Source organism: Pleurodeles waltl, chromosome 6 (assembly GCF_031143425.1).
Source record: "Pleurodeles waltl isolate 20211129_DDA chromosome 6, aPleWal1.hap1.20221129, whole genome shotgun sequence".
Lineage (NCBI taxonomy): Eukaryota > Metazoa > Chordata > Amphibia > Caudata > Salamandridae > Pleurodeles > Pleurodeles waltl.
In genome coordinates, this window is record NC_090445.1 from 616,434,602 (window position 1) to 616,461,252 (window position 26,651).

The 26,651-nt window shown below is 46.2% G+C and overlaps 1 protein-coding gene across 3 annotated transcripts in view; it reads right to left on the minus strand.

Annotated features, from left to right (window-relative positions):
- Positions 1-26,651, minus strand: part of PPP1R12B (protein phosphatase 1 regulatory subunit 12B) — a 786,992-nt gene that overhangs the window by 587,845 nt on the left and 172,496 nt on the right. For all 3 annotated transcript variants that reach the window (XM_069238924.1, XM_069238923.1, XM_069238925.1), the window contains exon 6: positions 19,548-19,622. In XM_069238924.1, coding sequence (XP_069095025.1) covers positions 19,548-19,622 — 75 coding nt within the window. The remainder of the gene's footprint in view (positions 1-19,547; positions 19,623-26,651) is intronic.

Here is a 26,651-nt window from a genome sequence, read left to right on the forward strand (position 1 = left end):
TTTAGACATGCATTGGGTACTATTTCTATGCATGAGGCCATCATTCCTATACATTTCATGATAAACCTTACTGTGCAAGTGTGATTGTATTGTAGTTGTGGTATGAGATTGTGGAAAGCTTGAATTCTCATTGGGTATGCTAATGCTGATTTGAGTGTTCAGAACTGCTCCCAGATACGGTTGTATTTGGGCTGGTTGCAAATGAGATTTTTGGTAATTAATTGTGAATCCTAGGTTGTGTAGGGTGTCCACTGTGTGTGCTGTTGACAGGTTTGAATGGTGCTGGCTTTTATAAGCCAGTCGTCTAGATAGGGAAAGACATATATATGTTGCCTTCTAAGGTGCGATGCAACCACTGCGAGGCATTTGGGGAATAACCTTGGTGCTGTAGTTACTCCAAAGGGGGTGTACTTTGAACTGATAGTGCTTGCCTGCTATCACAAATCTCAGAAATTTGTGATGTGCTGGTCGTATGGGACTGTGGAAGTAAGCATCTTTTAGATCTAATGCTGTCATGTAGTATTATTGTTTTTGTAGCAGGGGAATGACTTCCTGTAGTGTGACCACGTGGAAGTGCTCTGATAGAATGTACTTTTTGAGGGGTCTTAAATCCAGGATTGGTATGAGAGTACCATCCTTCTTTGGTATAAGGAAGTATAGGGAATATACTCCTAAACCTTGTTGGGATATAGGTACCATCTCTATTGGGCCTTGAGTAGACGTGACTATACCTCTTGTTTTAATAAATGTAGGTGTTCCAGAGAAAGTCTGTGCAAGCGAGGGGGGATGTTTGGTTGAGTAGAGACGAGTTCTAGGCAATAACCATGCCGGATAACGGATAGCACCCACTGATCTGTTGTAATGTTGTGCCACTGTTGGTAGAATTTTCCAGTCTTCCTCCCACAGGAGAAGTATGCTGTGTGGGGATATGCAAAAAATCACTGTTTGGTTGAGGTGGGGGGAATCTCTTTTGGTGGTTTATTTACCTCTACCTCTAAAGTTATTTCCTTTTGAAAAGCCTCTGAAAGAACCTGTGTTGTAAAACTGTGGCCCTTGTTTATGTTGGGATGTGGATGGCTCTGAGGTTGATGGTTTAAATGCAAAAAGAACAAGTGATGGGCGGAATGCTGAACAATGTCAAACATTCACCCCAGTACAGAGATCTGGGCCTAAATCCATCATTTTTTTGCTTCCCATGCCATTCCAGTTTGGACCCAGCCATATGCAAAGTCTTGACCCTGTTCCCCATGGGAACAGTCCAGCCCGACCGAACTGCCAGGCCAGGTCTTCCCTGGACTGGAAACAAGCATCCTGGGACCGGTTTCAAGGTTTCAACACTCATCAGCCAGGCTAGTTTGAAGCTAGCTGTTGGTTTAAAGCCACCTCTGAACTGGGGCTTACGAAAAGTTCCCCGGGTAGGGGTAATGTAAAGGGCACTCATAGCCTTGGCTCTACCAGGGTCTTTCTTCAGATTTTCTAAGGGGGTATCTACTTCTGGGCCAAATAAGTGATGCTTATCAAAAGGCATATTCAATACTGCCTGTTGTAGTTCACGGTTGAACCCTGAAGTTCTAAGCCAGGTGTGCCTTCTAATAATCACACTGGTGTTGATACCCCTTGCTGATGTGTCTGCTGCATCTAAAGCAGATCTAATTTGATTATTAGAGATAGCCTGCCCCTCTGTTACTATCTGCTGTGCCCTTTTCTGGTGGAAGGTACTGTAAGAACTCCTCCATCTCATCCCAATGAGCTATATCGTATCTTGCTAATAGAGTTTGAAAAATTGCAATTCTCCAGTGATTAGCAGCTTTAGTTGCTACTCTTGGTCTAGCTGCATCACATTTACAACTCTCCTTGTCTGTGGAAGGAGCATCCCCTGTTGATTGCCTATTTGCCCTTTTCCTTGCTGCACTGACAACTATATAGTCAGGTGGCAATTGTTGTGTATTGAAAAGTGGATCTGAAGGTGCATGATTATACTTTCTCTATCCTTGGTGTGATAATCCTAGACTTCACTGGCTCCTTGAAAATGTCGTCTGCAGGTTTAAGCATGCCTGGGAGCATAGGTAGACATTGACTTATTGTGTGTGGATGTTAATATGTCGAATAAGAAGTCATGCTCAATGGGACCTGTATGCAACTGCATGTTGTGATATGCGGCTGCCCTAGCTATCACCTGATTGTAGGCAGTCGTGTTTTCAAGTGGAGATGACCTAGCCGGGTATAGATAAGGATCACTGGAAGGTATGGGGTCTAAATCATAAGTCCCATGGATCTACATTGTGATGACTATCACCTAAATCATCCCCATGAGTATAGATAGGGGATTGTGGAGAAAATTGTGTAGATGAAGGTGGTAGCAGGAAGTAAAGGAGAATGTGGTAATGAAGGCTGTTGTAGTAGATTTGGTTTCTCCTTATGCTTAAATATCTTAGCAGGTGGAGGCCCAGCTTCTAGAGTCTCTTGGAAAGTTAACCTTCTCTTTGTTGTTGGAGGAGGAGAAGTAATTATTATTCCTGTGTCCTTGTGTATATGGATTTTGCGCTGTTTAGCATCCATTACTTCGAATAGGGGCCTTATTTGAAAAGACTCCTCGGTAGTTGGAGCATATTTTCCACCCACAGGTTTCAGCTCTGAAAGTTTGGAGATCAAGGGCCTGATTACAATTTTTTTTAATTTTTTTATTTATTTTATTGATTTTATCATATTAAACATACAAAAACACAAACAGTCCCTTCACAGCATCACAACGAAAGAAGAGTAGCCATCAATCGCAATATCAGCGTACATTTCGTATGGGAAAAATCAGATAGGTACACATTGATCATTACAATCCAAATTTCACTTTTAAATTTCACCATCCATTATCGGTGACAAAATCCGTACCAAATTACCACATGGCAGCTTTCTGTCAGTGATGTATTGGCAATAACGTACAACATAAGAAGGGGACATCATCAGATACAAACAAAAGAGGCAGGTAGGGCATACAGCCAGGCATCAGCAGCCATCCACAGTTCCTGACGTAGATGCCAACGGGCAGAGGGGGGCAACACCACAGTCCGGGCTTCTTCGGTTATATCGCTCACTCGCTTTGGGCCGCTAAGAAGTTATTCAACGGGGCCCAAATATCTTTGGGTCTAGACCCTTCAGGCATCAAGCTCCAGAAAACCATGAGCTGATCATGGCAAAAAGCAGCATCACTTAACCATTCAGAGCAGCGCAGCACTCTTGTCCCACCCCAGCACATGGCAACTCTACACTTGGCCAGCAGCAAAAGCAGACCTACCAAGCGCCTCTGCGTTGCCCGGATATCCTCCACGCACCCAAGCAGCGCAGTTCTAGGAGAGGCAGGTATCTCTATTTCAACCATTTCAGAGATTGCATCGAAAACTGCCACCCAGAAAGCGTAGACATCTGCACACTCCCATGCCAAATGTAAAAATCCTGCCTACGGCGCCCGACAACGAACACAGCACGCATCTTCACGCAACCCCAAAGAGTGCAACCACACTGGGGTATAGTATAGTCTGTGCAAAAATTTCAAGTGTAACAATGTAAACCTGTAATTTGGTGTCAACGCTCTCATATGCGCACAGCAGTCACGCCACAAGACCTCCGAGATGGGCTCTCCCAGGTCCGCTTCCCATGCGAGCCTAGACGGTTCCCGGAGACCATTCCTCTGCTCCTGCATACAGTTATATAATTTGGTGACCAGCCTATTAGGCGACTGCGCACAGCAGAGAACCTCCAGTGCACGGAACTCCACAGGGGCCTCAGCCGAACCACGCAGGCGGTTCCGCAAAAAAGAACGGACTTGAATAACATACATACGCTGAAGCGCCGTGCCCTCGCTACCAGCCAGCACCTCAGATACATAAAGCAAGCGGCCATCCACCATCCAATCTCTCAACTCGGTCAGGACAGCCTCTCGGAGAAACCCACGTACTCCACCATCACAATACAACTGTCCATCGGCTATCGCCATGACTGGCAAAGAAGGAGCATAAGGGACAGTGACCCCAGATTGCTGCATCAACATACCCCACGCCCGCATCGTGCATGCCACCGTATCAATCCCCTGCACCCGGGACGGAACACGTCTACCAAATGCCAGCGCCTGATCATCTGGCCACACAGTCGCTCTCGGGTGCCAAGTGCGGCAGATAACAGATAGGATTCAGCCAGTAATACGCAAAATGCGCCTGAGTGCAAAGATAGTATAGCTCCATATCCGGCGCAGCGAGCCCACCTAATTCGAACAGCAGCGTCCACCTCTCCCAAGAAATGCGCGCGCGTCGGCCCGCCCATACCAGACAAATCAGCGCTGAGCGCAGACGTTTTAAGTAGCCTCTCGAGAGCGGAAGGGGAAGATTCACAAATAAGTACAAAAACTTCGGAAGGACCACCATCTTTGCAATAGCAATACGCCCTATCAATGATAACAGGAGGGCTCGCCAGGTCTCAACCTTCCTTTCCAGCCACGCCAGAGCAGCGCCATAGTTAGCCAGCCACAACTCCTCCACGTCGCATCTCAGCTGTATACCCAAGTACCGCACCGGCCCATCCGCCCACACCAGGGGGTATCGGGAATCAAACCGCGACGCCTTATGGGTCAAAGGCAGCACCACAGATTTAGACCAATTAATAGTAATACCTGAAAAGGAACCAAAGCGTACGATCTCATCTAGTAGCGTGTCCAGATTCTGGTCAGGATTCCGTACATATAATGCAATATCATCAGCGTACAGAGATATCAAAATAGGACGCTGCCGGAATTGCAATCCTCTATCGCTGTATTTCTGCCGAAGCCGAGCCGCCAAGGGCTCCATCACCGCAGCAAAAAGGAGAGGGGAAAACGGACATCCCTGGCACGTGCCTCGCGCAACCGGAAACGGAGCGGACACGTTCCCATTAAGGCGCAGTCTAGCAGTGGGCAACGTATATAACAGTTTAATCCAGCGTAGGAAGCGCGCGCTAAGTCCCACCCGACCCAACAGAGCGAACATATAGTCCCATGTCAAGGAATCAAACGCTTTAGGCGCGTCCAGGAAAACAGCTGCTGCATTATCATCCTCCACCAGTGTACCTGCCATCGCGAAAAAGGTGCGCAAGTTATGGCCTGTAGACCTTCCCGGGACAAAACCCGACTGATCCGGTAGCACTAACCTGGGGAGGAGAGGCCTGATTACAACTTTGGAGGACGGTGGTAATCCGTCCCAAATGTGACAGATTAACCACCTACCGTATTACGAGTCCATTATATCCTATGTAACTCGTAATACGGGAGTTGGTATATCCGTCACATTTGGGACGGATTACCACCGTCCTCCAAAGTTGTAATCAGGCCCCAAATGTTTAGCTGGGGCTGAAAACGGCAGCTCCAAAATAGATGGCAGTTTTTTTTCAGCTCCGAGGTGGAAGTCTCTGCTTTTTGGCTCGATCCCAAAGCAGGAGTGGCATGCTGTTTGGTCAGCACTGAATGCACTTTGGTCTTCAGTTTCAGTGCCCAACCAGAGAGTTGGTCATCCGCCTGTGTTTTTCGGGTCTGACCATGGCCGGCAAGCAGTGGTGGACCCAAGACCAGTGCTGAAGTCTTTTTGGTTGTCTTTAGGTGATGGGAAGGGGCTGATGTACTCACGTACTGCGCCGCTGGAATAGATTGGCTGTCACCATCAGAATCTCAACCTGAGTCGGAGTCTGCGATGGAAACTGCAGCCTGATGATCAATCTCTTCCTGAACGTTTTCTTTTCCGAAGATGTTGGGCATTTGTTCCAACGACTTGGATGTCATTTTCAACCGATGTGCTCTTCGATCCCGAGGAGTTCTCATCAAACGGAAGGATCGACAGGCTTCACAGCTTTCTTCTCTGTGATCCGGAGGAAGACAGAGATTGCACACAGAGTGCTGATCGGTGTATGGAAACTTGGCGTGTCACCAAGGGCAAAAGCTAAACGGAGTGCATTCCATCAGCCTTACATTGTTTGACAACCACAAGTGAAGTAGGTCCAATAAGGGCGCAGTCGCCCTAAAAAGGTGTTTAATTGACCCAGACGATTACAATCAGATCGAATATAAGTTAGAAAACGTGATCTAGAACTATACCGACGTTTACAGAAAGAAGAGAGAAGTTCAGATAGTACCGAACCGAGATCTGCTGGAGCGAGAGGAAACACGTCCGAATCAGAAGGCAGAAAGAAAACAATCTAACAAAGGACTCGATGCCCATGCGCACTATCACCAAGAGGAGTCACCACTTGATCTTGCGACTCGAAAAAGCTTCTTAGAAGAAAAACATCTTGTAACAATCCAAGCACAACAATAGATGGTGGACTTATCCAAAAGCATGTGTATCTGTAGCTACACAGGCCATCAAACATATATACAGTATATATATATATGCACACAATGTGAAAAAACAAAGGTAAAATGTATGTTTTAGTTAGGTGAATTTAGCTTTTTAAACTTGAAAAATAACTGAAATTCGCTAGTTATAGCTAACTGAATTAACTAACTTGTGCCCCTGCTATGCACAGTGATGCCATCAATGTCTTTTCAGACGTCACAGAGATGTTTTCAATGATGTCACAGAACAAGTCATGAGTGATGCAACATGTGATGTCTAAAGCAATGCAAAGCAAAAGCACCAGTTAGTCACTTCGATTAGCTTCGGCCCCTGGGATGAAGGAACATAAACAAAATGGCCGCCATTGCTCAAGATTGTCACAAAATAGCAGTGTTGTGAAAATTAACATAAAAGGCTATATAAGGGGTCTTAAAAAAGGTATTCAGAACCCTTGGTAATTGAGAAGGGGGGAGGGGTCTGTGAGGCATAAGTACTGTAATAAATTAAACCAACTGCTTTTTTAAAAAGTGTTGCGACCCCATGGGACTATCGCTGTATCATTAAAACTAGAAAGAAGTAGGTAGTCTTTCACTACAATACATTATGCACAATTGTCAGCCAAGGGAGGAGTCTCGGTGCACAATCTTGTCCAGTATACACCCTACTATGCTCATATGCCAACCAGTAAATAAATATCAGCAGAGAGGCCAGTCTCCTTCCCTGCATCCTACTACATGCAACCCTTATCCAATAAAGTGGTCTCAGGGGGAAAGGTCACTCTCTCTACATATTCTACTATGTACATACATGATCCAAGAGAGGTATCAGCGGAAAAGCCATATCCTCTACACACCCTACTATGCACACCTGTGATCCATGACAGAGGTCTCAGTATAAAGGTCAGCCCGTCGCCACATCCTTTTATGCACAGCTGTCATCCAAGAGAGAAGTCTGAGAGGAGAAGAAAGTCCTTCCCCACAACCTACTACACACACCAGTCATCTAAGACAGAGGTGTCAGCAGACAGTAAAGTTCTTCCACACACTCTTATGCACATATTTGACCCAAGATAGGTCTCAGAAGAAAGGCCAGTCTCTACCCACATTCTACTACATGCACCAAATGCCCTGGGGATAGCAGTCAGTGAAGAGGCCAGTCCTTCCCCACACCCTATTACTCACACGTCGTCCAAGACAGAGGTTTGTGCAGAAAGGCTAGTCCCTCTACACACTCTACTAGGCACACCAATCATCCAAGAGAGAGGGGTCAGTGGAGAGACCAGTCCATCCACACACTACTACGCACATCCGTGATCTAAGACAGACCTTGATAGGAAGGTCACTCCCTCTCCACACTCTACTACACACACATCTGTCATCAAGAGAGGTCTGAGGAAGACGGCAGTCCTTCCCCACAAGTTACTATGCACAGCAGTCAACTAAAAGAGAGGTGCCAGCAGAGAGACCAGTCTCTCCCCACATCCCACTATACACACCTGACACTTTGGGGATAGCTGTCAGTGGAAAGGCCAGTCCCTCCCGACACCCTGTTAGGTACACATTTCATCTAAGTAAGAGGCCTCAGTAGCAAGGTCAGTCCTTCCACACACCCTACTATGCATATCAGTGATCCAAGAAGGAGGTCTTAGCAGAGAGGCCAGTGCCTCCACACACATTAATACACACAACTGTCAGTTGAAAAGAGAGGTCTCACAAGAGAAGGTAGTCATGCCCACACCCTACTATACATAGCCATTTGCCGAAGGTGACGACCGTGAAGAGGCGGCAATCCCTTCCTAAACAATAATATGCACGCCTATTCTCAAAGACACAGAACTCCGCAGAGTGGATCTCATTGTACTAAAAACACCCATCATTCAGCTGAGAAGTCTCAGGAGCGAAAGCAGCCCAACATTACACTATATTATGTTCACATACCACTCAAAACACAAGTTTCAGCAGACGGATTAGTCTCTACTCACATCCTACCATGCACACCGGTTCCCCATTCTAAGGGATGTGTGTGGACAGGGAAGTTCCTCCCCACACCCTATCATATGCACCATGGCATCAAAATATTACATTAAGTAAAAAAAAAAAAAAAAGCCTAAAGATTCACTGGAAAAAAAAAAAGTTACATTAACAGTTAGGAACTGTAATTTTATTTTACGTTATAGTTAGGTGAAAATGTCAGTAAGAATGTAACGTTTTCAGCCAAAAGAAACACAGCAATTCGCCAGTTATAGTCATAGCTAACTATAAATTGCACCCCTGCCATGTACTGTTTTTACATCGCTCATGACATTGCCTGTGCCGCTTCAGGAACCTGCATGTAACTTCCAAAAAATGCACATACACGTCTAGTTTCTTACAGCAAGTTTCATGCATTTCAGTCGGACGGGGGGCCATAAAAAGATGGGGGAATAAAAAAAAGGGACATTTGTCATTTTACCTCTTTACCTTCTGTGGGGATGGCAAGTTTCATGCCGATCCATCCGGAAGGGCCATAGTTAAAAGAAGAGGCTAATCCACGCAATTACCTTTGGTGCTCTTTAATTAATAAGCATGAAATTTCGCAATCTGTCAGCAAGTTGAGCCCAGTGCAGGAATCACATTTGTCAATCGGGCCCAAGAGGGGCCACAAGGGTAAAGAGGTTCAAAAATGCATACATTTGCTAATAACCTTATTGCAGTTTTACAGATCTGCCCAACACTTGACAGACACTTATGATTAGCTTAATCATGATATTGTGAGTACCATGCAAACAAGTAAACAGGGGGGCCACTTAATGGATTGGGAAAAAAACAGCATTTCACAGTTTAACTTCAACGGAAATCTGTTTTCTTCACCACTGAGAGAAACCCTGAATGGAATTACACCAAGCTTGGCATGCAAGTAGAAATGTACTCCAGAAAGTGACCTTGCTTGGTTTGGTGAAACTCAGTTCAGTATTTTTCACAACATATTCTTTTAAAAATCTGGGCATGAAGAGGTTAAATTATAGCGATAATCTCTGAAGGTGTGCGAAAACGGGTTCACATAACTCGCACGAGCCCAACACAAAAAAAAAAAATTAAAACTTTGATTGGACAAGGAAGTTTTTTCTCCCTGCTATTTCTGTTAAGTAAAATCGAAAACCAGGTTTGCAGACCTGAAGATCCCGATTGTCAGGCTGCACAGTGAATAATCTTTTGCTGCCAGCATTGCAGGACTCGTCGGTTCCCCCGTTCTTCGAGTCCTGAAAAATGGGCTGGAAAGATCTGCAAGGGGGGGTGAAAGGGGTAGCACCCTCAGGCCTCTCTACTCTCGCGAGAGGGTCCCAAGAGGAGCCCAAAAGAACACAATCTTAAAAAGTACGCTTTTTCTTGGGATTCGCTGCCCCATGGCATGATTTGCAGGTTTGCGAAATTGCACCACATGTCCAAATCCAGTGGCAATATATCCTGGTCCTCATTTCACCGTAACCTCTGCTGCTTAACTAGAGCCTCTGAAATTCACTAAAAAAACTTCAGTTAAAGAACCATTACGGCAAAACGAATCCAGTGAAATTCGCCACTTATGGTTCAGTAACCTAAATGTAACTTGCTGCCCCACCATGCACTGGATAAGATCTTACACATTACATCACTCATGACATATTAAATTATTTTCTGAAGCAAACTTTGGACACATATTCCTCTCCACAGACATCTTATTCGCATACACACCAACAGACTCAATCCAGACAGGAGATTCCCTATCTGTGAAGCCCAAAATGGCATTATTTTAGCTGTCTCGCGCCTAAAATTGCCTGTGCGTCAATGGGGCAAATCTATTCCCCCGATACTGTTTCGTTTTTTAAATGTTGGCTTGTGTATGATAAGATGCATTGATATCCTTTTTAGCAATACAAATGTTTTTCTACAACTGGGTGTGTGTTATAGTGCACTTTTTAAAAGTCTGTGTAAAGAATTAATACATAAGTAAGAAATTAAATTTCTTATTTGTGACAGTATCGAGATAGTAATTCAAAGATATGTAACCATGCAAATAACTGATTGGTGACATGAAGTCGTATTTTTATATCAATAGTCTTCTTACTGCAATACAGCAAATTCTTGTCTAACACCTTAGGATGTGAAAAAAACATGTAAAGATGTATCAGTTTTGTTCACAAGATGCTTTGTAAGCGAACATATGGTAACATCAAAGTACTTGATAACCAACCACTACTTTCACAACACAGAGGTGGAGCTCTGTTATAGGTTACTACAGGACTATGGGGTAAACTAGCCAGTGTTCCACCAGACAGTGAGCAGCAGGACGTCTTTGTAGTCTTTCTCAGCTTAAGAACACCCTATCTTCAGACAACGTCAAAGACAGACTACAACATTTTGGAAGAACACCTTACTAGATGGTTCGCTGCACACAATAAATCAAACTTAATTTATGCAAGTAGCTCTATTGCACTGCATCTGCAAACAGCAGAGCTCACGTATAGCCATTTTTAATCAGATCAATACCCGCAGTCTTCAGAGCGTGCATTGCAAAACGTAGCAATTGAAAAACTAGATGACATGAGTCCACGAGCAGTAGTTAAGTTAAGTAGTCTGTCAGCAGTTGGCAAACAACATCATGTATATCAACCGAAAACTTAACACAACCTTATGTGAGGTGGCCACAATGTTTCGTTTTGTTGAACTTTTGCTTGTTACTTAAATAACGAATTCTGGAAGCTTCCCTGGGAATGCAATCCAGCCATTGCAGACCACTGGCTTTGTGGTTTGTAAATCACACTTGCTTGCTTTCTATTTGCTGGTACTATTTGTTTTATGCTGTCCAGTCCGAGTTTGTTACACAGGCCTTTATATCTTGTTTTTGTCACATTTCCCGTGCATTCAGAGACAGATGTCAAATGTCAGTCTTTCTCTTTCAGGGAAATTGGTGTTCACTTTTCTTTCACTGACATCAAAGTTAGAGGATATATGTGACAATCATGCTGACCCATGGTGAAGGCGGTGGTGTGTCGGGTGGGGTTGGTGGTTTGGGGGTGGAGGGGTAGCAGGGAGGGTTGTTTAAGGAAGGCTGTAAGATGGTATTTTCTTTTCTAGCATACAACGAAACAAATGTCTGTAAACAAACTTTGCAGATATTTCAGAATAAGCAAAGCCCAAATCAAGCATCTTTTTTTTTTTATTCTTAAGTGTGGTGGAAACAAATATTTTTAAATAAACAAAACAAATCAATACACTAGGTGATTACATTTCCACACATTATTGTTTGTACGAGGTATACTTTTATTAGTGAAACTTTATGTCTGTGCAAATGTAATGGTGATTTCAAAGGAAGATGTGTTGTCTGTAATGGAAGTGTGTTACCACACCATGCATATTCCACTCTACACCATGCTACTGATTCTGCACCACTCCACTCTACTCTACTCCTCTCTACGCCAATGCACTCTGTCACTCTACTCTCTGCCACTGCACTCTAGGCCACTGCAGTCTACTCTGCATAACTCCACTTTACATCACTCCACTATGTAACACTTGACTCTACTCACTGACTCTATGCCAATACACTACATTAATGCATTCTACTCTGTACCATTCCACTCTACGCCCCTGCACTCCATGCCTATCCACTGTACGCCATTCTAATCTACTCTGTACAACTGCAATCTACCCCACTGCACTCTACACCATTTTACTCCATTACTCTATGTCTCTCTACCCTGCACAACTCCCCTCTACCCCAATGCACTCTACTCTGAAACAATCTACTCTACGCCAGTGCACTATACTCTGCACCACTGAAGTCTATGACACTGCTCTCTATGCCACTGAACTATATGCTGCTCTACTCTCCATTACTGCACTCCATACCCCTGCACTCTGCAGCACTCCAATCTGCATCACTATACTCTAATCTGCACTCTGCCACTCTACGCTGCACCACTCTATGCCACTTTACTCTGCACCACCAGAGGCCACTGCTGGATCATTTGCTTTTGGCTATCCCGCTCGAGCTCACCCGTCTGGTAGAGCATCCCTTGTTTACTGTATCATTCTGAGTAATAATTTTCTGTAAATAGGGCTTTAATTTTGTTTTCACTTTGTCATAGTTGCTGTGCATTCAAAGACAGAAGTGAAATGTGAATCTGTCTTCCGGAGAGTCTGGCATTTACTTTTTTTTCTCCGCTCCAGTCAATCTACCCTGCTCCGCTCCAATCCAATCCAATCTACCCCGACTCCAATCCAATCTACCTCACTCCATTCCAATCTAAGCCACTCCACTCTACACCACTCCAATCAAATCTACACCACTCCAATCTACCCCACTCAAATAGTCCCCAGTCGACTCCAATGTACCCCAATCTATCTCACTCCACCCCAATTTACCCCACTCCGCCCCACTCCAATCTACCTCACTTCCTGCTCTTCTAACTACCCGATCCAACCTGACCAACTCCATTCTACCCCAATCCACTCCAGTTCTATCCAATCTACCCCAATCCACTCCAGTTCTATCCAATCTACCCCAATCCACTCCAGTTCTATCCAATCTACCCCACCACACTCCCTCACACTCCAGTCCAACTCACTCCAGTCCAATCCACCCCAATCCAATCAGTCAAATCCAATCCACCCCAATCCAATCAGTCAAATCCAATCCACCCCAATCCAATCCACCCCAAGCCACCCCACTCCAATCCACCCCATCCTACCCACTCCAATCCATCACTCCAATCTACCTCACTTCCTGCTCTTTTAACTACCCACTCCAGTCCTATTCAATCCCAATCCACCCGCCCCAATCCCAATCCACCCGCCCCAATCCCAATCCACCCGCCCCAATCCCAATCCACCTGCCCCAATCCCAATCCACCCGCCCCAATCCCAATCCACCCGCCCCACTCCAATCCCAATCCACCCGCCCCAATCCCAATCCACCCGCCCCACTCCAATCCCAATCCACCCGCCCCAATCCCAATCCACCCGCCCCACTCCAATCCCAATCCACCCGCCCCAATCCCAATCCACCCGCCCCACTCCAATCCCAATCCACCCGCCCCAATCCCAATCCACCCGCCCCACTCCAATCCCAATCCCAATCCCAATCCACCCGCCCCACTCCAATCCCAATCCCAATCCCAATCCACCCGCCCCACTCCAATCCCAATCCCAATCCCAATCCACCCGCCCCACTCCAATCCCAATCCCAATCCCAATCCACCCGCCCCACTCCAATCCCAATCCCAATCCCAATCCACCCGCCCCACTCCAATCCCAATCCCAATCCCAATCCACCCGCCCCACTCCAATCCCAATCCCAATCCCAATCCACCCGCCCCACTCCAATCCCAATCCCAATCCCAATCCACCCGCCCCACTCCAATCCCAATCCCAATCCCAATCCACCCGCCCCACTCCAATCCCAATCCCAATCCCAATCCACCCGCCCCACTCCAATCCCAATCCCAATCCCAATCCACCCGCCCCACTCCAATCCCAATCCCAATCCCAATCCACCCGCCCCACTCCAATCCCAATCCCAATCCCAATCCACCCGCCCCACTCCAATCCCAATCCCAATCCCAATCCACCCGCCCCACTCCAATCCCAATCCCAATCCCAATCCACCCGCCCCACTCCAATCCCAATCCCAATCCCAATCCACCCGCCCCACTCCAATCCCAATCCCAATCCCAATCCACCCGCCCCACTCCAATCCCAATCCCAATCCCAATCCACCCGCCCCACTCCAATCCCAATCCCAATCCACCCGCCCCACTCCAATCCCAATCCCAATCCACCCGCCCCACTCCAATCCCAATCCCAATCCACCCGCCCCACTCCAATCCCAATCCCAATCCACCCGCCCCACTCCAATCCAATCCACCCCACTCCAATCCAATCCACCCCACTCCAATCCAATCCACCCCACTCCAATCCAATCCACCCCACTCCAATCCAATCCACCCCACTCCAATCCAATCCACCCCACCCCAATCCAATCCAATCCACCCCACTCCAATCCAATCCACCCCACTCCAATCCAATCCACCCCACTCCAATCCAATCCACCCCACTCCAATCCAATCCACCCCACTCCAATCCAATCCACCCCACTCCAATCCACCCCACTCCAATCCAATCCAATCCACCCCACTCCAATCCACCCCACTCCAATCCAATCCACTCCACTCCACTCCACTCCACCCCACCCCACTCCACTCCACCCCAATCCACTCCACCCCAATCCAATCTACCCCACTCCAATCTACCCCACTCCACCCCAACCCAATCTACCCCACTCCACCCCAACCCAATCTACCCCACTCCACCCCAACCCAATCTACCCCACTCCACCCCAACCCAATCTACCCCACTCCACCCCAACCCAATCTACCCCACTCCACCCCAACCCAATCTACCCCACTCCACCCCAACCCAATCTACCCCACTCCACCCCAACCCAATCTACCCCACTCCACCCCAACCCAATCTACCTCACTCCACTCTATCCCTTTCCAATCTACATCACTCAAATAGTCCCGCTCCAATCCAATTTACCCTACGCCGCTCCAATCCAATCTACCCTGCTCCAATCCAATCTATCCCGCTCCGCTCCAATCCGATTTATCCCGCTCCGCTCCAATCCGATCTACCCCGCTCCGCTCCAATCCGATCTACCCCGCTCCGCTCCAATCCGATCTACCCCGCTCCGCTCCAATCCGATCCACTCTACCCCGCTCCGCTAAAATCCAATCCAATCCAATCCAATCTACCCCGCTCCAATCCAATCCAATCCTATCTACTGCAAAACCTTTCCTGTCACTCAAATAACCAACAAAGAGTTGATCATCCATCCGGAACTCTTTGGTATGCTCAAGGTAGAATGCCAACGCTCTTTTTGGGTCTAAACGGTGGAGTTTCTCCTCTTTCTTAGAGGAACATGGATTTCTTAGGCAAGGTAATGGATTGGGCAACATGGAAGGACAGAACCACTTTTGAAAGAAAGGAGCCCCGTGTGGGAAACACTACTTTGTTAGGCTAGATGGAAAGGTAGGGAAGCTTAGATGACTATGTCTGCAGCTCACTCACCCTGCAGGCAGATGTACTGGTCACAAAAAAAGGTTGTTTTCTAAGTGAAAAGCCTTGGAGGACAATTGTGGGGAAGCTCGAAATGAGCACACATCAGGAATGTCAGAACCAAATTCAAGTCCCACTGGGGCATAATGAATGGTGAAGGAGGAGACATATGAGTAAGGCCTTTAAGGAACCTATTTACAAGAGAAGATTTAAACAAAAAAGGCTAATCAGGCAGCCGTAAGAAAGCAGGGATTGCAGACAAATAATCTTTGAGGGTGCCAAAAGCGGAGCCCTGCTGGGCCAATGAAATTATAAACAACAAAATCTCAGAGAAAGGGGCAGAAAGGGGGTCAACAGACTCATCTGTGCACCATGCCACAACTTTCTTCCAATGGCAGGTGTATACCGTTTTGGTGGAGGGATACCTGGCTACCAAGATAACGTTACAGACTTCAGGCAGAAGGTCAAAAGCTGTCAGCTTCCACTGCTCAATGTCCACACAAGAAGGCAGAGAGTGGACTGGTTTGGGTGCAAAACCCTCCCCTGCTGCTGCAACAGAAGATCCTCCCGAAGGGGCAGTCTGATTGGAAGATCAACAGCCATGCTCAAGAGCTCAGAATACCAGACTCTTCATGCCCAGTCTGGAGCCACAAGGATTATTTGGGCCTGGCTGTTCTTGATCTTCTTGAGAACTCTGGGCAGAAGTGGTATGGGTGGAAAAGTGTACAGGAGGCATGAACTCCACTCAAGATGAAAAGCATTGCTGAACAAGTGCCGTCTTGGAAACACCAATGCTCAATACTGCTGACACTGTGCTTTCTCTGTGGAGGCGAACAGATCCAACCAAAGCTCTCCCCAGTGCTGAAAGAGACCTTGCGTCACCTCCGGATGGAGACGCCATTCGAGATAGACTAAGCATTGTCGGTGGAGTTTGTCTTCTCTGGCGTTCAGAGAACCTGCCAGATGTTGAACCACCAAGGATATGCTTTGCTGTGCCAGCCATGTCTAGAGGTGCAGAGCCTCTTAACAAATGGTCCATGACCCTACTCCGCCCTACTTGTTGTAGTATTGTATGGCGGTGGTGTTGCCCGTGAACACCTGCACTACCTTCCCTTTCAGAAAGGGAAGAAATGCTTTCAATGCATACAGGTTGATGTGAAGTTCGGACTCAGCAAGAGACCAGATGCCTCTGATCCCCACCTCTCAGGTGGCCGCCCCATCCCAGAAGTGACACATCAGTCACTACTGTCAGATCTGGTTGGAGAAGAGAGAGGGATCTTCCTCTGAACCAAAAGCAGTTCGTTAGCCATCACTGCAGCTTTTGCGGAATTCCCTCTGAGATCTGGACCATGTTGGGGAGATTCCCTTGATACTGCGCCCAATGGAACTTCACGTACCACTGCAGAGCCCGCATATTCCAAGTGGCATGCATCACCAGCAGGAGACCATGAGGCCCGGCAGCCTCAAGAGTCATTTTCACCGAAATCCAGGACAGAGGCTGAAACATCAGTATCATAGCCTGAATGCCCCAGACTCAACACTTGGGAGGGTAAGTCAGAAACTGCACTGTGTCCAGAACAGTTGCGATGAAAGGGAGTGTCTGAGAAGGAGTCAGGTGTGACTTCAGCACGTTTATAGGGAACCTCAGAGAATGCAGGAGGTCCACAGTAATCCGGGGGTGGGAGATGACAACCTGGAGCAAGCCCGCCTTCAACAGCCAGTCGTCGATATGGGAGAAGACTGAAACCCCTGATCTGCACATATGAGCTGCAACCACTGCCACTGGTCAACACCCCAGGGGGCTAGTAAGCCAAAGAGAAGCACGGTAAACTGAAAGTGCTTGTGGCCTATAGTGAACCTCAAGTAACATCTGTGGGTAGGCAGGCAGGACGGGAATGTGAAAGTAAGGGTAGTGTAAGTCCAACTCTACCATCCATTCTCCTGGGGCCAGGGCAGATAGAACCTGAGCAAGAGGAAGTATTTTGAACTTCTCCTTCTTAAGGAAGAGATTGAGGGACTGAAAGGATAGGGCTGTAACCTCCTCGTGGAAAAGTAACAAGTGATACTCTGTCATCAGATCGTAGGAAGGAGGTATGGATGGAGGAGTAGTCTTGAAGGGGAGATAGTAGACCCTTCAGACTATCTGCCACCTGTCTGATGTCATAGCCTTCCGGCGCAGCAGGTTATGGTGAACCCTGCCTCCACTGGTCCCTGGTGGGGAATCATCTGACTAGGAGGTTTGGAGGCAGCTGCAGAGCAGTGTAGGGGGGGGAATGAGGTGGCGGGGGGTGTGGGCCAGTGGCCTGGCTGGATCGTTGGCTCCCTCATCGAAGATGTGGTGGGACACCCCTTCCGTAGGGGCAAAAGGCAGACTGAGCGGGGGAAGGAGCAACTGCGAAGCTCTAGGTCCTGGCTGTAGCACGAGAATCCTTGAAGTACTCAATCACAGAGTCTACTTTGTCTCCGAAGAGATGGGTGCCATCAAAGGACATGTCCAAAAGATTGGCTTGGACATTCCCTGTAAAGCTAGGTGTCCTCAATCAGGTGTGGCACCTAAGAGACACCGTCGATGGAATCGCTCTGCCCAGTGAATCGGTCGTGTGTAGTCCACATCTGATCATGAACATTGTTCCATCGCTCCTATCAGCAACAGCTTGAGAGAGTACAACCTGGGCCTCCTCCGGGACCTGTGGCAGCACTTGCACAACCGTATCTCACAGCTTGTGGGAGTAACAACTCAAAAAGCGTGCAGTGTTCATGGATCACAATGCCAGACTGTAGGAAGAAAACCTTTTCCCAAATTGGTCCAGCCTCTTGGATTCCCTATCCAGGGGTGTGGAAGGGAACATGCCCTGGGATGTAAAGGCTTGGATAACCAAGCTCTCAGGAGAAGGATGTTGCATCAGGAACACTAGGTCAGTTGGAGCAGGTCGATGGTAGCCGGCAGCAGTTCTGTTCACAGAAGCCTCTGTGCTGGGTTGGACCAGGTACCCAGCAAGATATCATTAAGGGCTTCATTAAAGGGCAATAGGGGTTCAGTGGAGGAAGCACCAGGCTGGAGCACCTCTCCCAAGAGGTTAGTCCCGACTATCACAAAGGTAGCTCGAAGTCGCTCTTTGTACCACCATAGAACATCTCGCTCCCTCTTCTGTAGCCACATTAGGGGGAGAAAGCATGCCAGTGTCTGATGAAGTAACCAGACCACTGGCTTTACACAGGTCCATACCCCAGTCCAAAGGATCTTGTAGCTGGTATTCTAGAGGGTCCAGCGACCCCTCCCATTCCTCACTGTACTCCAACCCATAAGAATAAGGGTCAGGATCAGACAGAGGGCAAGGCCCCTGTTGAAGTCTGATTTGGCACAACACCGGTCCGGCTCCGTATCTGACTTGGCTATGTGGATGGGGTGACACCGCCTGGGCACCAGTGTCCTCGGGAGAGTCAACGTCAGAACTGGCGTCGGGAAAGGTCGAGGTGGTATGACCGACACTGGTTTGAATCCAGGAACAGAACCATGGGTACCCCCTTGAGCCAAGGTCAAAGCCACTGGCACAGAACCCAAGGGTGCCCCTTCCAACCCCACAGGCCGCACAGGGACCCTAGTGGAGTTGGACTGCCAAAAAATGAGGCGCATCATCTTATAAAAATAAATAAAGGCTCACTCCGGCTCCTGAAAATTCGGGAAGGCGTGGAGCTGACCCAGACGCAGGCTCCAAAGGCAGATGCCTAGAATGACAACACTCCTTTTTCCATTGTTTCGTCGGCTGACAGATGGGGTTAAGTTGAAGAATGCTTGTTTTTACTCTACGACTTCTTATGCCTTGACTAATCTGTGGATCAAACTAACAAAATGACTGTAAATATTGGCTACCTACTCTGAAACTACAGTTTAAGTTGATCTATTTTCAGCTTTTACTTTAAATAAAAGATATCTGAAGTAGAACTCTTGCAGCATGATCAGCTAGGTGATTACATCAAAAAGGAACTTAGGTGTGTTAAAAGGGATGCTAAGCGGGAATTAACTGCAGATAATCACTAATGTAGCACGTCATCATCAAATTAATATAACTATATTGAAGGTGTGAACATAAATACTAGATTTATAATGTAAAATAAACGAACTCACCAAATTCTGTTTCTTCTGCAAAACCTCTAAGAGCTCAGCAACACTCTCATCAGCCACATCGAATGGTGTCTGACCCTGCATATCAACAATTGCAGAAAAGTAACACAGAAGAATGTTAGCAAAGCGAGATGAGTGCACTGCTAATGTGATGAATTTTCACAATGATCCAAAGTGAAAAAAAAAAAAAAAATCACAATAAGAATACAACAAGGCAAATAACCATTATCAAATTCAATGTGTCTTCCTGGGAGTGTGAGATACATTGGCTTTGCCAGTGCTTGTTATGCGAGATCTAATGGGGGATGGAACTGAGCCAGTGGTCACTCTGCGCAGTATCAGTGGCTTAATAGGTTGAAAGGGAGAAGCTGGGCATGCTACAAGGTAGAGGGCTGGCAGATGACTCATAATATCAAGACTTCAAGATGCCCCACTTGCAGTGAGGACATCAAGCAACAGGAGAAATGGAAATGTGGGGATGTCATTTCAGAAAGTCTGGGCCGGGTGAGAACCAGAGACATCTTAAGGATTTAGGTGGCCCTAGGCCAAATGCACCTTGGGGGCCTCTGTTTGGAACAGGTTCTAATTTATGATCCAGTTTCATCTTTTTCATGCCAGGTTTGGTCGGGTCACCGACAGGGCCCAGGCAAACTGCTCTAAATTCCAAATCTGTTTGTATCTAATATTCAGGGATTGTGACATGTGTTTTCAACATTGTAACAGCAGCTGCTCAGTAATGTAACTGAAAATCTGTGACCTCCTCCCATTCCTCGTATGTGATGTCCTGTTTTTATCTAAAAGAGCGTTTTTATGGAGGTTGCAATTAACAGATTATTTCTTTGAAAAATGTCTGTCATACACTCTCACACATTAAAAATAAATAAATAAATTAAATAAATGAAAGGAAAACGGAATTTAAAATAATCTCTTAATTTTTAAAGGTTATCATGGCAAGAATCTCTACAGAGCAGAGCTGGCTCTATCAGGGGGCCCCTGAATGGCTGGGGGCCAGAGCCAGAGCTCATTTTGCCCATGCCTTAAAACGTCTCTGAGGAGAAAAAGAATTTATCAGCTGCCACAGAACATAGGAGTGTTCTGAGTTGTCAGATGTTGAAGCACATAAGTGGCTCACAATTTGGAAATGCCGTATATAAATATGGTACCAGATGCAGGCACATAAGTGGCAGAGATGTGTAAAAGGTGACTAGAAATGAATCCTACACAAAAAAGCATTTAGGCATGGCGCCGATTTTTGCTTGGTTAGGACAGTCTACGCAATAAATAATGATGCCCTTAAATTCTGTATTTATCTTGTCACATTTGCTAAGCTTCAGAGGTAAAATGTCAGGCTAAGTCTGCTGTTTATTTACTTTTTTTTTTTTTGTTTAACCCCTTCGATGGGTCGGACATCCAAGAGCAATCATACGGATTGGTGCTCGTGTACGTCGGACAGCTCCTGGCCGTCCGTGCACACAGAACTGGAAATCCCTTTGGTCCAGGCACCAGAGGTATTTCCTTTTTCCCCAAAATAGCCTTGGGAGCTGGGGGAGACCTACACCAGCTCCAGAGGCTGTTCTGGGTTATCAGTGAAATGACGATCAGCACATATGGCACTCTGATGTAATTGCACTGAAAATGAAAGTGAAATGAGCCAATCAGCTTATTTCACTTTCACAGCCTTATTGCTCAGAGGGCTATCTGAGCCCCTGAGCACTGAGGCAGATGGGAGAGGTATGCCTGGAAAGGGGAGGCTCTCCCCTTTAGAAATGTACCCCTTTCTAGTGGATCACTGTTTGGGAATCGCCCAGGGAACCTGATGGAGGCAATAGCCCGAGTTTTTTTTTTTTTTTAAAACATATAGGTGGGACAGAAAGAAGGGGTAATTATCGTAGCTGCCCACCCCCTACCCCCCTCCCAGGATAATTGCCGAGATATGTCCACCGGGAGATGGGGGGAAATGGGGAGAAAGCCCATCAGACGTCAGGGAAAAACATATATATACATTTTTAATTTAAAAAAAGAGGGGTGGGGGCTGCCCACCATGGGTATGGCCATGTCCCTACCCCAAATAAATGGAGACACAGTCTTCTGCCCCCCTGGGGAAAGTAATCACCCCAGATTAATAACAAGGGGGTGGATGGGTGGGGCAGATAGCCCACTACACAGCAGGGAATTAAGAAGAAAAACAAAACATGGGCACGGTTGTGCCACCACCTCAACTAAAGGGAGCCACCGTCATTCTGCCCGACCCCCCATGAGTTTAAAGCATCTCATCCCAATGGCAAGCAAGGGGACATATAACTCTTGATTTAACATATAGTCCAAGAGAGCTTGGCTAACTCCTAATATCGTCCCACTTGCAATGGTGAGCAGTTGCACTTTTTGGACTTGGGTAAGCTGCCACCAGGAAAAACCTACCAGGCCCAGACACTTCTGAAAACTAAACATCTGGGGGAGTCCAGGGTGGTATGCTTCACATGAACCCAACACCATTTTCTTACCCACAATGATCTGCAAATCTCCCACTTTGCCTGAAATCACACATTTCTACTACATTCCATCTGTACTGATGGACACACTGCCTCACTTGTGTGGGTGCCCAAAGCAGAGTCAGACTAAAAACGTTTGAAAACAAACAGTTCTTTTGAACCCTTTTTGGTTTCTCCTCAATTTCTACATATTTTTGTCCTTTCTCTGTCGCAGGCACTTGGCCCACCTACACAAGTGAGGTATTATTTTTATCAGGAGACAGAGGGGAATGTTGTGTGGTAGGAAATTTGTGCCGGGGTGGTGATCCCACACAGGAATGTGAAGAAAATGGCATTTTTAGCTTAAGTTGCGGTTTGCAGGGTATTCTGGGTATGAAAACTTCAGGGCAGTGATTCCCAACCTTTTGACTTATGTCGACCCCCAATTTATCATTATTGGAATCCGGAAACACCCCCACTGAGTCATTACTGAAAGCTGGGGATCTAATCTGTTAATATTATTTAATTGTCTTAGCAGTGGCGGACCCCCCTGTGGAGGCTTTAAGAACCACTGCTTTAGGGGATGCACGCAAGCCACACCTCCCTGGACTCCTTCGAGTGTCTACTTTTCAGAAATGTCTGGGTTTGGTAGGTTTTCCTATATGGCAGCTGAGCCTGGGAACAAAAATGCAGGTGCCCTCTTGCAAAAACAGGTCATTTTGTGATAGATAATTTTGATGTGTCCACAATACTGATGCAGGAACTTGCAAGCAAGGTAGCATTTTTATCGGGAGACATAGGGGAGCCCTGGGTGGTAGGAAATTTGTGGCTCCACTTCGATTCCAGAACTTTCCACCACAAAAATGTGATAAAAGTGTTTTTTAGACACATTTTGAGGTTTGCAAGTGATTCTGGGTAACAGAACCTGATGAGAGCCACACATGTCACCCCATCCTGGATTCCCCAGGGTGACTAGTTTTCAAAAATATACATTTTTCTGTGGGTGCCGGTTCAGCTAGGGCCCAAAATCCACAGCTAGACACATAGCTAAACAAGCATTTGCAATGCAATAGGTCTCACATTTGCTTGGATTAGAGCTATTGGCATTGTAAATTCAAAACTGGACTTTTACTGCCACATAAATTGGTCAACCCTGCCTCATAATTTCATCTTTTCCTGCCATATAATTCTAGTGGTCTTGCATATAATTAAAGCACTTTAATTTACCATTTAGCATCTTAATTTAAATCTGTCAAGCTAACTCCAATAGAATACCACTTTCACCACCCCACCATTAGAGGTGCTGGCTGGCTACAACAATTTCCCCCCAAAATGGCACAAGACAGCTATAGAGGAGATATAAACTAGGAGGGTCACCCAAACATATCAAGAGTGTTCAAACAGTCATGCCCCCTAGAGGACGTAGGATGTTACATATATTCGGGGGTAGCAGGCCTATAACAATGATGTTACAAACTTAAAACACCAGCAACTCCCAGATGTAAAACAAAAGTTCCATCCATAAGGGAGCTCAAACAAATACTGAATGGTGGGAGGAGTTATTATTTTGGGGTCCCCACTAACTGGTTTTATGAAACAACCATGCATGAAGGAACCACACATGCCTTAACACCTCTAAAAACTAAACTACCCAGACACCCCCCACCCGCCCTGAGCCGTAAAACATTCCCCACCCCTAATAACTAAATTACCGGACCCCCACTCACCATAAGCCCTAAAAAACAAAAAAATAATACCCCAACCTCCTACCCCTAATAACTAAACTACCCCAACACTCCCCACCGACCCTGAGATCTAAAACCTTCCCCCACCCCTAATAACTAAACTACCCCCACCCCACCACCCACCCTAAACCCTAAATAAAACGACCCCAACACCCACTCTAAAAGCTAAACTACCCTGACTCCTCCACCCACCCTAAGCCCCAAAAAATAAACTACCCCGATCACCTTCACCTTGCCCCTAACAAATAAACTACCTGACCTCCCCACACTAATCCCTAAATCCACCCCTAAAAACTACCTCCCCAAACCCTGTCACAGCCCCACTTAGCTCAACGCGTCATAGCCAGATTCTTCCTTCTCTCATAACGGCCATCCTTAAACCTTAAACCTTCCCCAGTCCCTAAAAAATAAACTACCCTTCCCCCCACCCCATCCCATAAAATAAACTTCCCAGACCTCCCAGCCTCCCTAAGCCTGAAAAAAAAACTTCCCCAACAACCCTCCACCCCGCCCCTACAAAAAACTACCCCAAACACCCCACCATCAGCCCTAAATCCAGCCGCACCTCTAACAACTAGCCCTCCAACCCTGTCTCAGCCCCACACACCTCACTGAGTCCTCTCCCGATCCACTAGACTGCTCTCTGCCTTAACCACGCATATGCGTCTTTTGGCACACGAGTGGTTAAGGCAGAGAAAAAGGCAGTCGTCGTTCAGGCAAGCGTTGTTCCACTTGCATGGGAAATGTCCGTGTAGTTGAGGAGACGTTTCCCCCACTAACCTAGTGTGGGGACCCAAAGATGACAGACAGAAAGAACAGATTTTTGTGAACGTTTTGGTGGTGGTTTTGTAAAAGTAGTGCCCTGCAAAACATTATGGGGTGAGTTTTCCCGAGAGCAGTGAACACTGTAGCATTTGCTCTCCCGCTGTGCCGGGAGAGCCGCTTTCACTTTGAGCATTTCTGTTTTACATAAAGCATTCACCAATTTCAAGTGTTCTAAAAGGAGAGCCACAAGAAATTACTATGATTAGGTAACTGTGAACAATGTGACCAGAGTTCCAATACCGCCAATAGCGCTCACGCTGTTGTGCCTGTTCACACTGTGAGCGCCATTCAGCATGAAGGGGAGAGACAAAATAAATAGTTTGCAATCGTACAATAATCCATGTAAAAGGGGCAGTCTGCAAGCCATGACAAAAACCACCTCAAAACGGGACAAACGTTAAGCGTTTACCAAGTGATTTTTGAAAGGCAAGCCCACAAACTAGAGAAACTGATGGGTGTGACATATGCATGGTTAAAAGGGTCTATTTTGGATGGAAAAATGTGATGTGTCCACGTTATGTTTTGGGATGTTAACCTGTCGTTGGCACAAGGCTACCCATCCAAGTGAGGTATAATTTTTTGTCAGGAGACTTAGGGGAATAAGGAATAGTAGAAGTCTTATTACCAATTTTCTTTCTCTGCATTTTCACCTTCCATATAGAAGAGAGAGTGTAAGAAAAAAGGAATTTTGAGAAATGCCTTCAAATTCACATGCTAGTACACAAATTCAGAGATGTGCACATCACCACTGCTTGTAAACTCACTATCTTGTGACCATTTTGGAAATGCACAGGTTTCCTTGATACAGTTTTTTCATTCGTTATATTGTACCAAATTAAATTCTGTATACCCTGTACACAATGAAAAACCATTGCAAGGTGCAGCTCAGTCATTGGCTGGATACCTAAGGTTCCTGCTGAAACTATAAGCCCCACATATCCCCGCAACCAGAAGGGTCCAGCAGACTTACTGGTACATTGCTTTAAACAATCTGCCATATTTAGAAGAAGGTACAGATAAAAACGTAGGCACAAATGGCTGTTTTTTTCAACTCAATTTCATTATTTTTTTATTTCAACGTTTACTTTTTATAGGAACACCTTAAAGGATCTACACAAATATCCCCTTGTTCAATTTGGAATTGTGTTTACTTTTCAGAAATGTATAGTTTCCGAGGATCCACCATTGGTTTCACACCCTTTTCTACCACTAACTAGACAGAGACTGAAAGCACAAAAAATAGTAAAAATTGGCTATCCCTGTAAGATGCCAAAGACTGTGTTGAAAAACGTGTTTTTCCAATTCAAGTCTTCCTGTTCCTGAAGACTGGGAAAAAAGTGATTTTTGCACCCCAAACCCTTTGATTATGCCATTTGCAGGGAAAAAACTGACACTTTATTCTGAAGCACCTTTTTCCCATTTTCCCCAAAAACTCAAAATGTAGCTGTACGTTGGCTAACTTCTCAGTTCCCCTTCAGGGGAAATCACACACCCTGGGTACCTTTAGAATCCCCTGTATGTTGGGGAGAGAAAAGACGCAAATTTGGCGTGGATACCTAATGTGGATAAAAAGTTCTGGGGGCCTAAGCACAAACTACCCCAAACAGCCAAAACAGCCAAAAAAGGGCTCAGCATGGATGAGGTGGGGTGCCAGGGGAGGCCTAGCAGCGAAGGAGTCGACATGGAGACTTTTTTTTTTTGGTTTGTTTTTTTAGCAAATTCTTCTCATTTTGCAGTAAGAAAAAATAAAGTGAATCATGTGACAATCTTGCTGGGGTACATTAGGGGTACATTAAGTGTGAAAGGAAAGGCTGTAGGATGATATTTTTAGTAACACAACAAAAGGTAAGTACCTGTAAATGAACTGCACACATTCAATAGTCAGGAAAGCATAAATGCAGCACATTTTGTTTCTATTTCTGAAGTGTGATGGAAACAAATCTTTTAATAGGGTCAGAACAAATCAAGACAGTGGTGCATTAATAATCACTAAAACCCTGTTTCCACAAATTATCATTCATATGCAATACAGTTTTATCAATAAAACAGAATGCCTGTTCAAATGTATT